The sequence below is a fragment of the Argopecten irradians genome, chromosome 10 (assembly GCF_041381155.1).
Source record: "Argopecten irradians isolate NY chromosome 10, Ai_NY, whole genome shotgun sequence".
In the NCBI taxonomy this organism is placed as follows: Eukaryota; Metazoa; Mollusca; class Bivalvia; order Pectinida; family Pectinidae; genus Argopecten; species Argopecten irradians.
In genome coordinates this window covers 16,581,375-16,599,087 of record NC_091143.1, presented here as the reverse complement: position 1 = coordinate 16,599,087, position 17,713 = coordinate 16,581,375, and the positions used below count along the sequence as shown (strand labels likewise).

The 17,713-nt window shown below is 34.0% G+C and overlaps 1 protein-coding gene across 2 annotated transcripts; it reads left to right on the top strand.

The window, feature by feature from the left end:
* The first annotated feature begins 477 nt into the window (after nucleotides 1-477).
* On the top strand, nucleotides 478-16,891 carry LOC138333259 (glucose dehydrogenase [FAD, quinone]-like). 2 transcript variants are annotated; one of them, XM_069281529.1, is made up of 12 exons: nucleotides 478-601; nucleotides 3,853-3,981; nucleotides 5,218-5,426; nucleotides 7,026-7,215; nucleotides 7,866-7,994; nucleotides 8,746-8,867; nucleotides 9,181-9,348; nucleotides 10,066-10,216; nucleotides 10,748-10,911; nucleotides 12,471-12,648; nucleotides 14,882-15,110; nucleotides 15,770-16,891. In XM_069281529.1, exons 2-12 carry the CDS (start codon nucleotides 3,855-3,857, stop codon nucleotides 15,894-15,896), a joined length of 1,794 nt encoding a protein of 597 aa, XP_069137630.1. In that variant the 5' UTR covers nucleotides 478-601; nucleotides 3,853-3,854; the 3' UTR covers nucleotides 15,897-16,891. The 2 variants fall into 2 exon arrangements, with proteins under 2 accessions (XP_069137630.1, XP_069137631.1); XM_069281530.1 differs by lacking the exon at nucleotides 478-601 and adding an exon at nucleotides 621-3,084.
* The last annotated feature ends 822 nt before the right edge of the window (nucleotides 16,892-17,713 follow it).

The window sequence follows — 17,713 nt, the reverse complement described above, 5'->3', positions numbered from 1 at the left end:
GCAATGGTAATGCATCGCGGTGTTTTTAGCACTTTTCAATGCAAACTTTAAAATTAATGGGAAACTCATTCATATTTGGATATAACAGATAGTAATATTCTTCCTTCAGGATGACAAAAATGGTAAAACTCTCGTCAACACTCTGGTATTACTATAATTTGACCCTCTGGAAGACTATCCAAATTCTTAATATCAACTGATAAGAAGGAGTTTTATAGTATTAAGATATTCAATATGATGATAATTAATATTGATGGATATTTCATTGATTACTTACTCTTTTAGTACGCACTAGTTGGCCAGCCGGTTACTGAATGTAAAAAACAACATGTATAACATGTATATATACAACGTCTTAACTAAAATGATACATGCATTTTTACAGTCGTTTAACCCATATTTTTCTGTGTGGTAGCTTCATTCGTAGCTCTCTTTATTATTATGAAATGAGTAGAAAGATTGTGATCGTTATCAAGTTGTCTGCCCTTTATTATGGAAAGAGGTGTATTTGTTACGCCATCTTAAGATAGCTGTTTACGGTGTCTGGTAAATATAGCCCATTATATAGCGATAACGCCAGGGAGAACACAGGTACACACAGGTAAGTAATGGGTAGGCAGGGTGCGGCAATTTGTGCATTGAAATAACCTATTTTCTTAATCTCTTTCAATACTTCGTCGGTTTTATAATAGCATATAATACTTATTCATGAACTTCTTAAATGTAACTTGAATTGGTATTACAACATCAAACTTACAACTCATATATACATTAAAGATGCTCCACCACCAAAAGAACATAAACGATACTGATCATTTGAACAATAACTAATGTTCCATCGTGTATATGTATGTTAACACAAAAACACATATAAATAATTTGCTTTTGGTGCATGCGCAAATAGTACTGCATTTTATATAGGACATATTGTCGTGGATTTTTTTTGGAACGCAATTAATTATTTTTATCATTTTATCTTGGAATAAACATAAAACTCAAACGTTTCAATGGTGGTGATGGTGTAAAGTAAGTAACTTTTGTTACTGAAGAAAAAATACCAATCGTCAGCGGTGTAGCATCTTTAACTGAACTAATATAGAACGTCGATGCACGTTTTGTGTATAGGAATATGAGTATGTTCACCGATTCGATGTACCTTGACGTATTCATTTGTAACATCGATGACCTATTTTAACTCAAATATGAATGCTTTATCAATACCGCAGGACAAAAACATAACCATATGAAGTTCAAAGGTTGTCTTCCTTGTTATAGAGCTATAATAAGAGGACACGGACTATAAATTCTCTGTGTACACATGTATCTTGTTTTCATATTACACTTTCCCACATATATCCACTGAATGTGGTCTTCTCTTGGATATACACATGTATATGTTCACTATAGCTTTAATCTTATAATGTAATAGAATTATAGATCAAATGGGTAACATTCAGTGAAGTAAATATTTGAACAAAATGTGTAAATTAATATTTATTGGTGCATGGTGCATTAGGTATATATCGTTATTGCTTTACCAACCCGACATTTTAGTATACACCTGTGTACCTCTTCAGGGAATGTATTGAAAACTTCATACGCAATAACATGCATAGAGTGCATTTTACTCAAACGCATGGATGATCATTCTGAACAGAGACTCAATTACACCTAAAACGAATCAGGTCAGTGGGACATTGTGACCTTCACCGGAAGGAAAGACACATATATCAGATTTGTTGTATTAACCATAAATAGATATGCATGTTTTATATATCCTTCACATACGGTGACAAGCTCACAATACATTGGAGTGCATTTGGAATGCAACTTTTTGCATTTCATTCCATTGTCCGGTCGTAAAATGAGAGCGTGATCGGATCTCATTTCAGCTGACGTGGGCCACTTTTTGGACGGACTACTGTAAACAGACTTCATTATCTTTTATTACAAGATCCCAGTGAGTGTTCGTGTAATAAAGATTAGAGTTGCTTCAATGTAATTAACATGATATCCGCGACGCATTAATTGATTACAAACATTGTAGTTATACCTTCCTTAATACATGTCAGTGTGAGACAAACAAATCAAAACACTTTATAATTTGATAAAATTTTGTTATAAGAAATCACCTTTTTAGCAACTATATATCAATTAAATATCTTCATTCTATAAGTTCACAAACCAATTATATAAAGGATCCGGGATGCACTCCTTGGGCGATGCAAACCATAGTGCAATTCATATATTCCTGCTGAACATTCAGTATAACAAACGGTTTGTGATTGGTATTCAGTGTCAATGTGATGTGACCACATGGTGTGTGACGTTTAAAATTTGTAATCTGTATTAGGAGCAACGTAAATATTATTATAGTTTCGGTTTTCTATGTTTACATAAAAAAAGAAAGTTTATTGATAACGATTTTAACACCAGAACGACTATTTTGTATTTCCACATCAAAAGGTTATCTGCACCTTCAGGTTGATTGTGACATCATTTGTTTGGGAGTGCAATGTCACACAAATCAGAAAAAAACGGCGTTCTTTTCGGTAACAAATTAATGACGTCATAATTGAGTATTTAGGACAACAGCGGGACACAAAAGACGACCCACTCTATGAAAATTAATGTTTAATTTATCAATTTAAAATTGTTTAGAAAGTGATAACAATAAGTGTAGCATAAACGGTAAACTAATGACTTTTAGGACTAGACATAGTTATCAAAGTCAGTTTACGATTAGATTTTAAAAATCGAAAACCGTTTCCTTTCATGTATGTACCTTTAAACATAGTACTTTTATAGTTCAAATATATCATATTACTCCATATTGTAAACTTAAAAGACCACATGTGGATAGCCTTAGAGTTGAATATTCAGATTGGCTGAGTCGGACCGGTATTAGATTAAATAGTGCAAGGTTATCTGAGGTGTTTCTCCTGTATGACCTGATTTGACCTGAAAACTGGATAGAAAATAAACCTGACGGGGTACTGACCGATCACAGTCAGAAGTGGAATGTGGACTGGGATAGTGAAAAACGACACAGCGCTTTGACTTTTTATTACATCAGAGAGTAAGGTAAAGGAAATTGATGTTTATCAGATATGTTGTTTTTCGGAAGCGTCATGTTTTGGTTAGAAAATTGTAAAAATAAACTTAAGTATATTGACATATAAAATGAGCACTGTACTTAGTATTACAGAAGGACAGAATATCGATAGTAACACTAGTGTCTTTTCTCCTTCTCGTAGACTTTTATTTTCTTATCATGATCTGAATGTGTCACGTGCGAGAAATGATATATTTATGTGAAGGAGTAAGTGAAAGGACACAACGCGTGTGCATTCATTTAAATTTCATATGGAAGACATGAAGAGTTGTTATGCTTATATCGTATAAAACTTTAATTATGTTTAATATAATATGCTAATATACATTGTATTTTACATTAAATAGTGTCATATTTTAAAAAGTCTATGGTGAAATGGCTTCTGTTTTATTGACAGATATAAATGCAACATAAAATACCAAATAATAAAAGCGCAGGTCTCCGTTATAATATCAACATAAATTGTGATTAGCACCCTCGAAATGTCATGGCTTAAATAGTGTCCGGTAAAAAATCGATACGAAATCCTAACAAACACAAAAATTCTAATGCTACATATACATAATGCATTTGGTCATACATTTAGATATAAATGGTAGAAGGAAAATGAAATTCCATGTAAAACTTTAACTCGGGTCTGCAAACAATAAATATACACATTGTATTTATATCTTTTTAAGTAGGATAACATTTTATTATAATTTGATTCCATATTACTGCCATGTGTTTTGCTCTAGCGATGGAGAAACTTGTGACTGTGATAGGAGTTGGTTTATTGGCCTACGTGTATCTGAGTTATACCAAGGACAGTGTAGACACAGCGTTATCACAATCTAATATCAATACCACATACGACTACATCATAGGTAAGTATGTATCTCATAGTTAACAGATTCATAAATGTGTCTTGGTAAAGGGTTCTACACGGTTTGAATTACATTCTTGTCGTATATTTACTGAAGTAAATACAGTAAATATAGTACCCTACAGACATACACAAGTAATGATCTATTGATATTGTTACCCTAAATGTTTTGTTACTTCTTGGATTCTTATCTAATAGTGAAAACATTTGTAAGTGTGTCTTGAGCCAGAATGCATTGAATTTGACGATCTATTTCCATAAATATTTTTGATGAAGGGACAGACTGCTTCGAAAATCTGTTATTGGAAATTGTATCTTGATTATGGGACAGAATACTTTGAAAATTCGATAATTTATTTTTTTCATTATCGTAAAAAATCGCCTCCGAATATGCCTACTAAGACGTTGGATATGCTCAGCATTTTTTATGGGCTTGACCCAAGTCAGCATTTAATCAAAGTATTGTATTCCTCAAAATTATCTGCATAGCACTGACATTTTCCAATATCACTTTATATTTTGTATGTGTTCCTAAATGATACATTACTATAGGCATCATCGCAGAAAGTTTATTAAAAACTAGGTAACAATGGAAACGATGTCAAAATGTATTCTCATGCCGGTCAGAGGTCAGTGCGTGACTTAGCATCTTCATTGAGAAATGAAGTGAATTTCATTGAGGCGGAGTAATGTGAAGATATAAATATTTACAAATTTTTCAGAAATTCAGTTTTAAATCTAGATGTACCATGATTAAAATGATTTTTTACATAATATTATCTTTACAAATTGCAATGCAATGAGTACAAATGGTCTGACTATGAAGTCAATGCGTAATTAGTAATTGTAAAGCTGTAAAGCCACTTCTGTAGATAAAATTTCAATTAAACAAAGATAGATAATAAAAAAGTACTTTTCCTGTGCAAAACTTATTTGTTTTAACTAATGAGGCATCACACATGTTTGTATGTGCCGTTAGGCTATTCTCATGTCTTAATTCATCAAATCAAATGGTTGTTGCACAGTTATGGCACATATAATTTCAACTGCAAAGTAATCTACTTTCTTTTTTGAGATATATATGTCTTCTGGAAATCAACATGAACCGCACCGTAGTAAGATCTTTTTATACATACACAACCAAAGCAAAGCCAAATGAAAAGGGTAGATGGAAAACACTTTTTCTGATATGCAATTAAAGACATTTCTATCATGGTTTATTCCCAATTATTTTCAGTTGGGGCAGGATCCTCAGGGTCAGTGTTGGCATCGCGGCTGTCGGAGGACCAAGAAAATGACGTCATATTACTGGAGGCCGGCGGGTCAGACGAGACCAACCCGAACATCTATAAACCAGGAGGGGCCCCGATGTTAATGAAGTCCGCGGAAGACTGGGAGTACTACACGGTCCCTCAGAAACACGCCTGCTATGCAATGAAAGAACAGGTATATCGATGTTGAATTCATTTTCAAAAAATAAAGAAATATAAAGGGGATATATTCCATGTTTCTAGATGAATAACAGTATATATAATTCATCCAGTTGGGTAGAAACTTTGATTTTTTTTCAAAGACAGAATGTCAAGGTCACATTCTAAAGTCAGAAAAGGTGGTCGTGAACACGATCATTTAAATCGGGAATACATGCCGTCTACTACGATCCTGAATATATGTAAGGTCATACGGGCTAAGAAATCAAAACCCAGTGGAATTTTATTTTTATCCACTACGTAAAATGTATTTTATATACATAGGTATTTAATTACGTTACTTCTATGTGTGTTCTATTTTGCATTTAAAGTAAATATCCTAAAACAATATTTCAGTAGATGAATCATCAGCTTTTACATATATGACATCAACTTGACTTACTTAATGAAAAAACCCTCCTGGTCCAGACAACATAATACCAAAAATTATTAAACACCTAACCCCTTCGCTCATACACCATCTTACTCTACTGTGTAATAAAACTTTAGAAACTGGAGTTATTCCGTTATCTTGGAAAACAGCTAATATCAATTCAATTTAGAAAGGAAAAGGGCTTGCGAGTCATGCTTCAAATCAAAGACCAATATCTGTAACACCATATTTTAGTAAAATAATAGAAAAAGTAATTTTTAAATATATGTTTAACTATATGAAAGAGTGTGATATTATAACAAAGCACCAATCAGGATTTTTGCCTAAAGGCTCTACAATTAAGGTTCATTTAAAGGCTTTAAACAGTGATATTTTGCAAGCCTTAAACTCGTTACTGTGCTGCAATTGAACAGAACTTATTTCATTAATTGTTGGTATATACCCTGGCTAACTGTCAGTCTTACTGTTGATATGCAATTTGTGAAGCTGCTTGTAAATTTCAGTAAATATGAGACAAAAGTATATTTCTGGAGAAGACATAGAACTCGTGTGAATTGCATTGATGGAACCAAATAATCATGCCATCGTGTTCAGTTGTGAATATGCCAGGTACTCCAACAGTTTGTTTGGCAAAATCGGACCAGCAAATAGCGCAGGAGCCTATTGTATTAAATGCAAATGGCTGCTTTAAATATAGCATATAAGAAGACATTTTAATTTAAACTATAATATTATCCAAACTATGTAAATATTAGAACCATAAATGTTGGTTAACTCAAATTGTATAAAAAATTGCATTCAATCTCCTACCATTTTTTTCATATTCAACTGAAGACAAAATGCTCATTTGTTGTCAGACTCTCATGCATATTCCAAGGGGATAGGTCATTGTGCATAAGCACATGGACATTTTGGCCTAATATCTCATGGTGTGTATGTATGTTAGTCTGTCAATAAATGAGCATGATTCTTATCCCTATCCAAAAACGACAATCATTAGGCATATGAAATCCAAATAACTAAACTTGTTCTGAAACATTTTCTATTAAAAATAAAATTGGAGTTATCCCCCTTGAATTAGTAATTATTAATATTATTATCACTATACTGTAACTAATCCGTATTATGTTCTCTTAAATGTAAGACAATAATGAATGCAGAATATCCCTTGATTGGTCACAGCGTAGTTACTGGCCGAGAGGTCGTGTACTGGGGGGAAGCAGTTCCTTGAACTGGATGGCGTACGTGCGTGGAAATCGCCATGACTACGACAGCTGGGCGGCGGAAGGATGTGATGGTTGGAGTTACAAGGACGTCCTCCCCTACTTTATCAAATCAGAGAACATACTCATAGACGAGTTTAAAAATTCAAGTAGGTCTTTCTCAATCACCTCAATCACCTCAATCACCCGTTTATCATCGTGCCGGATATTGTCTATTTGATATCTTCCATTTTCGCTGGACGGATTCTTGTCGGATTTGTCTACCCGAGTTATTGCAAAACATTTCAATTAAACTTGTTTTTGTCTAATAATTTTCTCAATTTCTCAAAAAATAAGTTATTTGTTTTGCTGGTTGTTATCCCATATCAGATCCTGTTTTTCCTCGCGCAATTTATTGTTTTGTCATAAAAAAGTTTGCTTTGTCAACTTTGTTCTCGACAGTTTCTGGTTTCTCAAATCTTGTTACATATGATTTTTTACAATACTGTCATTTTGTAATGAAATCACATTGTCTGTCGTAATTGGAAATTCTCAATGGAATCTCCTCTTTCCCATTCAACAGTTCACGTTCTCAAGTTCATATTTGGAATATATTATATGTTGTTATTTTATTTATCATTCCATTTGAAGCAATTTTATCACCTCTTCTCAGCTATTACCTTACCATTTATTTCCATGCATATTTATCTCTTCGTAATTGAATAGCGTATTCAGTTTCTACTTGTGTGTGGTGCACATGGTGATAGTTAGATAGATTTTCTTGCTTATATATATGTTTGAAGTTTTCATGTCCACACAGAATATCATGGAAAAGGAGGCCCACTGCCAGTAACCAGACCAAATATCACACCAATACATAAAATGTATTTAGACGCAGGAAAGGATTTGGGATTTGATATCATTGATTGTAATGGGGAGGATCAAATTGGTAAGACTTTTTTTATTCTTTTTTCCCATATTCTCCCCAAATACATATCTATGTAAAAGCAACAATAAAAATTGACATTTTGTCCTCAAAGCTACATTGTAATTGTATACACGTATCATCCCCCCAAAAAATAACTGTAGAACTAAAACAAATGTCAAATACTTCGTAGGAGTTCCCTTGTTGAAAAACAGCAAAATGAACACTGAATGTTAAAATGGATTTACAAAAAGGAATTTTGTATTTCTTTGTTGTAATCACCGATGTTAAGCTATGAATATAGATGGAATATAGATGCTCCGATGTAACGATAAGATTTATATAATATGTAATCTTTTATTTTTTGTTTTGGGAACTAGTATATGCCTTTAATATTTGATACTATCTCAATATTCGTTTTTAGCATTAACTTGAGTATGAAAGAATATGAAAAGAACGTTTTAAAACAATAGTGAAGCAATGGACACTGCACAGGTAGTGACATTCTAACGAAAATTATTATTATAATTATCGAGTCTCTTTCAAAAGTCTTTATTCTGTAATCAAGTAAACTTTATGAAAAAGCTTATTGAGAGTTTAGAACGATATCAGACTTAATTAGTTTACAATGTACTTACGATGCCCCATTTTGGAAATTATTTTTATAGATTTATCTATACTTTTTGAAATGGTTGATTAAAATACCCACGATACAAAGTAGTACTAAAGAAAATGTGTATTAGCCATTGCTTACTAATTATATTGTACGCCACAGGCTTTTGTTGGATGCAGGCTACAATCAAACAAGGAGAACGATGGAGTGCCTATAGGTCATTTGTAAAACCTCACCTAGACCGCAGTAACCTACACGTCGTCCCCAACACATTCACCACAAAGGTAAGGCTGACATGGTGGAGGAAAGCCGGAGTAAACAGGGAAAAAACACCAACAAGTACTTGGTAACTGTCTCACATGGGTTATCGAACTCGCGATCCATTGGTGGAGGGCTTGTAATAACATGTTTGGTCATCTTCAAAACTCGGGCATTGCGACCCTTCTAGTAATCAGAAGCAATTCACAGTCAATTAGTTCATTACCTAAATACAAATGTATCAAATCTGTACAACTATCAAGATGGACGAATATGTGTTGTGGAAACCATTTAATAATGAGATGTATTTTAAAAAGATTTTATGACAATATTTTATAGGTGATCATCAAAGACAAAAAGGCTATAGGTGTGGAGTGTATCAGGAATGGAAAGAAGGTAAAGATATTTGCTAGGAAGGAGGTCATATTGTCGGCTGGAGCAGTCAACTCACCACAAATACTAATGCTGTCGGGCATTGGACCTAGGAAACATCTAGAGGAATTAGGGGTAGGTATCATCAACTCGCCTTCCGATGATACCATTTATTGAATATGCGTGACCCAGCCAACGTGACCCTAGGATGTGATCACCTTTAACATGATGATCTTAAACTTGATGTCAAGATCCACATGCAGTACTAAACATCAATATCATGCTATCAAATCATTGAAAAAGCTAAGTTTGCAGCAAAATATTATTTTTTGCGATGCTAAATTAGAGCAAATGCTAAACTACGTAACTGTCACCTACTGATTCAATTTGTAATCAATTTTCTAAACTGAACTTCTCAAACCCAATATTTACAGACAAAAACTGCAAAAAACATTATTTCTACTCTAATATTTAACTAATTAGCACTTAAACAACGAAAATGTGAGTCTTGACCCTTTGACCTTTGACCTCTGAAATAACCATGAGCAAAAAAAGAAAACATCAGAAAAAAATAGGATAAGCTGAATAGCATACAATATGCAGCTGACCCCAAGGTATCTTCATGCAAAATATTTTGCTTTTCACTGAGTGGCCGTAAAACGGCCGAAAGTGTTATGCATACTTTGTATTACTACCAAACACAAAGAGGGAATAAAGAGTTGTTTTATTATATAGGTTTTACAAAAATATATGCAAGGAAGAGATTTAAATTACTAAATGCCTGAAACATGAAGTTCACAAAATTAAAGAATAACCATTTGTAAGCGTGACGTCATAGTGCCTCGATTTCAGATCCGTGTACTTGCTGACCTGCCTGTAGGTGAGAATCTTCAGGATCACCTGATGACACCGACATTGTTCAGGATTAATACAACAGGGCCGTTAACTGTAGCTATGATGGCGTCAACATGGGCCTCAAAACAATACGAGTATTTTCGATCAGGTATTTATTATCAAATAATTGTCGTGGGCCTTTTGAGAACACAATTAGAGGAACATAATTCAAGAAAAAGAATGTCCGCTAAAGCAGGAACTTGGATGTTTCCCGATGGTTTGTGAATTTGACACCATGAAAAAATGTATTTCATTCACAATTTGAGAAACCAAAAATTGAAATAATCATACGAGCAAATAAAATAACATTCTACCTGAGTAATACATCATTCTTTTAGACAGATGGTTAGTAAAGACTGCTCTGGACTAAATATGATTTACGAAGTAAGAATATAACATATAATGTAACAGAAAAAGGACATAATTAGATACATTCTTTCCTTGTGTATTGTTGTGAACATTATTGATAAACAATACGACTTACCAGCAACACAAGATATATATCAATGGCTTCAACTCGTTTTCCATGGTATCTGAAGAACTTACTCATACAATGATCCTGTAAATCTTACATCTGCATGACTGAAGATAAGCGTTCAATTTGAAAATACATTTCCGTATATAAATTATATTTCTAAAGGTCCCTGGAGCGCCACGGCGCTAGAAGGAATGGCCTTTGTCTATAAAGATTTAAGCAAAAAGAAAGACTCAGGAGAGAATTCGGATATACAGCTGCATACCTTTTCCGCACATATGGCGATCCCGATAGCAAGAGATTTCTTCCCTCTTCATTATACGGAAGCAGTAAGCTCTATTTTAAGGTCATCTGACCCGAGGGTCAAGATGACCTATTGTCATCGTGCACCGTCCGCCGTCCGTAAACTTTTCCTTTAAATCGCTACTTGTCAAAAAGTTCTAAACAGATTGGGGCCCAATAGTGAAAACTTTGGAAATTCTATAAAATACTACCAGTCAATAAGTTCTCAACGGAATTTAACCAAATTGGGCCAGAAACATCCTTGAGGTAAGTGGAGCAGATTTAGTATAAATGGTGACTCTGACCCCCTGGGGCCTGAGAGGCGGGGACCAATAGGGGAAATAGAGGAAAATTCCTTCAAAATGCTACTTGTCATAAAATTCATATTGGATTTTGACCAATTTTGACCAGAAACATCCTTAGAGCTTAGAGGAAGAGGAATAGATTTTGTATAAATGGGGACTCCCTGGATCAGGAGGGGCGGGGCGCAATAGGGAAATTTAGATATTGTTTAAAACGCTACTAGTCATAAACTTTTGATTGAATTTCTACCAAATTTGGTCAGAAACATCTTTGGGGTAATATGAACAGATTTTGTATAATGATGGCTCTAATCCCCCTGGGAGGAGGGGCGGGAGGTAATAGGGGAAATAGAGTAAAATTCATTCAATATTCTACTTGTCATTAAGTTTTGAAAGAATTCAACCAGGTTTGGTCTATAATATCTTTATGCGAAGGGAAACAGATTTTGTAAAACTGGTTACTCTGACCCTCCAGGGACAGGAGGGGCATGGCCCAATATAGGAAATAGAGGAAAATACGTTTAAAATGCAACTAGTCATAAAGTTCTCATTGGATTTTGACCAAATTTGGTCAGAAACATCTTTAGGGGGATGTAAACAGATTTTGTATAAATGATGGCTCTGGAGTATGAGAGACGGTGCCCCAATAGCAATAGATCAGGAATTCGTTTTGAAAAAGCTAGTAGTCATAAACGCCTCAATAAATTTTGGCCAAATTTGATCAAACAACCTTTTGGGAATAGGAAAATATTTTGTATTGTGACTCTGCCCAACACCGTTGTTTCGGTTTTTATTTTACTAAATATTGATTTTCCCATTCTCCTGATTTTCAGATACCGTTAAGGCCCGTGGGCCTCATGTTTATTCTAAGTTAATCTTATAAAATCATTTTTAATTACATTGCAACCAAACTGTTTGAAGACACTTAAAGCAATAGAATACGTATACAGACATCTTATAACTTGTCTGAGTTTTATTTCCGATTCTTGACCAAACAAATAGGAAACAAGGATCTAATAAAACAAACCAATGGTCCTCGATGCGATAAATTCGTTATATAGTCCGTTACTGATCCCCTATAAGAGAGGGTCAGTAACTGACTATATCACTTATATTATGTTAAATAATATATTAACAATAATACACTTACCGACTTGTATTTATCGGCATCTACTCGTCCGATAGTCTAAGTGACCCTGTTGATAGAAACTAATGGTTTTGATATATGAATTCATTCATTACCGCTGTTTACTCTGGATGGATTTGTGTTTACTAGGTATAATACTTCCTTTGGGTTATTCCAGGTGAAAGATACGTTATTCACCGAGACGGACGCTATCGAAACGATAGGGCTTACCCCAACACTTCTCCACCCTAAAAGTCGAGGTACAATCCGATTAAGGACTACAGATCCTTTTGACTATCCCGATATCGATCCTCACTACCTCGAGGACGAGGAGGATGTGGATATGGCCATAGCAGGTATAATGTGAATCTTAACTCGTCATTGTAGGGATATGTATGACAACCATACTCTGTAGTCCCCTTATGAGTTTAGGAAGGTGCCACTTAAGCATCATACTTCACTAGAGGGGGTGGGGATGTTTAGATCGTGTATAGCTGTCTTGAACCTAGGTTGATATTTATAGTAAGGTGTGGCAAGTTTAAATTTTACACGCGGATTGAAGTTTCCCTTTTCACTAGACAGACCCATGTTGAACATTTTTACTTCTGTACTTCATTGACAGATGTGATTTTTAGGTGATTAGAAACATTCCCATCCTCTTATCTTCACATTGGCGTGAACAATACAATGAGTTGATAATGTAAATATAAACATTAAACTATCTTCCTATGGCATTTATGGTCTATATAGATGCAAGAGCTTTTCAGGTAATCTTCATAATGCGCGCTGCCATAGGAAGACAGTTTAATGCTTAAATATTTACTGTTTGCACTGACATGGACTCAATAACCATGCTTTCTAGTATTATCATGATCAATGTATAATGATAGCACAACACGTGCGGCGATTCTATTGTTACGGGAATACGGTCATACAACACAAACATACCACAGTCTCCCAAGACACACACCTTGCACTTCAAACACGTTACACACTGCATACATGGGAGGCCGTCTTTACATGACCCTGGCTGTTAATAAGACGTTAAAATAATCAAACAAACAAACAAGCGATCAGCTGTGCAATCGAAATCGTTGACGATGACGGGAAAGAAAAAAATATGAGTATTTTTTTTATAAAAATATGAAACTGTCGCGAGAATATTTTTAATGTGCATTTGTGTAAAAAACTGTAAATGTGTAACAGGCGAGGTTTTCACCTGTCTAGGTGTGAACATATAGTTACCCAGGTTCGGTACTCTGGGTTCCGTACAAGTCATGATATAAAACATTAACTAACACATATTTATTATACCCTGTGGATATTAAAGTAAATACATATCAAAGGCTACAAATAGTCCCTATAACCTATATATAGCTAGTCAACCTGCCCTACACAGTTGTTAACATAAAGTCTTCACATAATGGGGACAGGGTGCGTGCGTAATAAGCCACTCCCCCCCCCCCGGACCCGGTTCCACAGGACAATTTACCTAACCTAGAATAACCCTACACGTGTGTATATACTTAAATCCTACATAAGAAAAGGAGAGAAAGTTAGAAAGGTGAGCTGACCTGCGTCTCAACGCATCCGTCTGACTAACGAATTACACGTGCGCTCGCTATTTATACCCATAGCTAACAATACCCAGTGTCAACCAATGAACGATAAGATTACATAACTCTACGGAATGATTCTAGAGCGAAAGTAAAAAAAAAAACTTCCGGAATATTACTAACGACGCTAACTGAGAACACGAGGTATAACATATTGTATGTATAAACTATGTATTCCCGTTACATCCCCCCTCTTTGAAAACTAGGCCAATGTCATTAACCTACAATTATACTTGGTGAGACATTTGCCTATAATACTGTAGATATCAATATAATACAGGATAAGTAACAACTATATGATGACAATGTTAAATTGTGGTCTATCTCATATTGAGTCTGACCAACAACATAAACTATAATATTTCCCCACTACAATTATACAACAACCTAAATGTATAATATGTAATATATTATGTAACCTATACAAATAAAGAGTACATACAATTAATCAACACAAGAAAAATAATAATATCATACAACAATCAATTATCTTTACAAAGTTCGTACACGAACATCCACTGGTACCACACGCTATGCGCTACCACTCCAAATGTCACATATAATCAAGGAGTAATAGAAGGTATAGATTTTTATTTTGTTGAGGTTATGAGTGTATAATGCTAATGTAGCACGTGTAAATTATGTAACCCTGGCAATTTACACGTGGTCCATTATCATTATACCGTCATTAACTCAACAAAATAAAAAGCTATACCTTTATTACAAACTTATACGTTATTGATCACACACAAGTGTAGGTTTATTTAATGAGGCACAATTCAGCATTATGGAAAGAGGCATTTCTCTCCAAAAACAATAACATTTAGGGAGATTTTTCGAGATTAATGACATTATTGACCTGTTTTAATATCACGTTAACAAACATGAATGTGACTTTACGGATATGTAAAAACTTATTAACAGCTAGGTATTTTACTTGCGGCTGTAAATGTTTCATTTTTCTTTAATGCAGGCATGCGATTCATAGAAGAACTCGTTGGCACAAACACATTTAAATCGATTGGGATGGATGTCAACTCTCCGTCACCTTTCCATAAACTATGTTCCCAGCACGAGTTCCGGTCTGACAAATTCTGGGAATGTTACGTAAGACATTTCACACTGACGGTGTACCACCCGACCACGACATGTAGAATGGGTGGTAAGGATGACCCGACGGCAGTAGTGGATCCTCAGCTAAGGTACGTTTGTTTTCTAATGTATGTGCGTAGTTTTGATAATTGTACAGATTACGTAAGTTTCGTATAAGCCCTATAAGAATTGCAATTTGTGTATTGATTATTTTTATTATTCTCAAATGATCTTACTTAGAGCGCCCATTAATTTTGCGTTTTATATCATTATTCGCGCAGCATTTAAAATCCTGTTCAAGCTCTCATGGGATATCGCGAAATTTGTATTTTTAAAAAATAAAATAATGCAAACATAATAATGTTTTTATTCAAACGTTAAATTAACTATATTAGTCTTGAAAGGTGCATAATGTTCCCAGTGTCTATTATGGGTACGTTATTTTGAAAACATGAACAATACAAAGATGAAATTAATTATTTAAATATGATTCGTTAATAAAATGTATGGAAGCTAAGAGTGTATACATTATTGATATTTTTCATATTAGTTATCAATATCTTTATCATAATATACTTGATAATTATGAATGATCACAAATTAAGGAATCACAACTATAAAGTTTATTTTAAGTGCTAAGTAGTTTATCATTTTTGTTGTATAAGCCGTTTCGATCCATCGTTTTCACAATATTATTTTTATGTATAGCGTTTGTTGAAGATAATTTGAACGTATGAGGAAACCATATATTATCAATTCTCATCTGCAGGGTGAAAGGTATATCTGGTCTGCGTGTCGTTGACGCTTCTGTGATGAGAAATATACCTGCAGGCAATACAAACGCACCGTCGATCATGATCGGAGAGAAAGCAGCTGATATGATACGTAAAGGATGAGGGAACTAACAGATACTACTAAATGATTAATAAACAAAAAATCTAATACAGAGATCTGCAAAATATCTATTTGAAATGAGAAATATAGTAATAAACGTAATGCAATTAACTTTGCTTGAACATGTAATAATTATAATATGGCCATTTGCGATGCGTGTGTGTCATGAGGGATTCCGATTGTTATTAAGAGCTTAAGATTCCAAAATACTGTACATGGGAACTCTTCGGGAGTTAGGACATAGTTTATACGTATATATATATATATGTATTCACGTATTATAACAGTTAACAGATTATCACAGATGTGCTGCATCGAAGTAGAGAGTAACAAAGTTTGAGTAACAAAGTCATTTATTCTGGTCACTTATTATATATATATAATGTCAAAATAGACTTTTTTCAATTGTTAAGACAATTACATACGTATGAAATAAGTTTTTTTGCATTCTTGTACTTCGACCTAAAAAGTGTAGGCACTGCTATCAGGCAATGTGCGATTATGTGAGTTGTCCGATGCACCATCTTTATTTATGTAGTGAATTGGTATAAAGTAAAGTTTGTGGGCTATATATTTTGTGTCATCGAGCATCAGTGTATTTCCGGTACTATAACACAGCCATTATACCAAAGTGCCGGACAAGTAAGTAAAAACATTGTGTGAATTCTGACGGACATATCCTGGTTTTTAATTATGTATGAATTGCTGATATGTCAAACGGAAAACAGTCGGTAATTATTTACATGTTTTGTCATATTACTGACTTAAGGGTCCGGTGAAGAATTTTATGGTACGTCACAAGGGTAATTGGTCAGATTCAATCACGTGATCATTGTTTATATAAGCCTTAGCGTACAATATCAACTGATCATGATTCGTCAGATTTACTCAATCTACACCAATGTTCTTATCCTGACATTACGTCTAGGGATTTCCGGATATTTTATATATATATTCAATATGTGTTATAGACTAATAAAAGTAACTAAATCCTAAATTATTATGTTACTTGTGATTTTAGTTTGAATAAAACCAGTCGGTCATGGTAGATACTGGTAAATTATTTTACAGCATACGGATAATAACAAAATTTTATATTTTGTATTTTTGTTAAAAAAATAATAATGATAAATCACTATATTTACACTTGTTAGGCTTGTTCAATATATGCAAATACTAGCCGAGTTTGTTTACCATAACTGCATGGTTACATTGAACTTTGAACTTGCGTATGAAAATGTTCTATGCAATGTATAGGGGCTACTTTTTTAAGAAGCACATGACTTTATTTACATTTTGACGCACATCACATGTATAGTGTTGTTTTTCATAGAATTTTGAAAAATGTAAACAATATATAATATATATATAGTATCCATACAAACATTTTTAATTAACAATTTATTACAGTAAAGAAACTGGAAAAAAATTTACCGACGTGCAGTGCTTTTATTTTTGTTCAAAATGATGTCAAATGTAAACATTACCTCTGTGTCTGTCTTCGTCCTACGATCGAGTCTTTGGGATGGATGGGCGTAAAGCCTTCTGATAGAGGTCAGTTATAAACAAATCCTCTCCTCTTTGTTCTTTGAGATTTTAATAATACCATCTATTTTCGAATAGCAAATAAATGCCGTTATTGAAGGAAGGCAGCTAAAGTAGTTCCCCCTTTCACCTTAAATATATTTGATTAATGTTGTTAGTGGAAAGAGAACATTAGTGTAGTCTCCTTTCTGGACATGGAGGAACCTTTGAAATTATACGAAATTGGTTTGTTTGATATTTGGTAGAAAAGGTGGTGGTACAAAAAATTATGTTT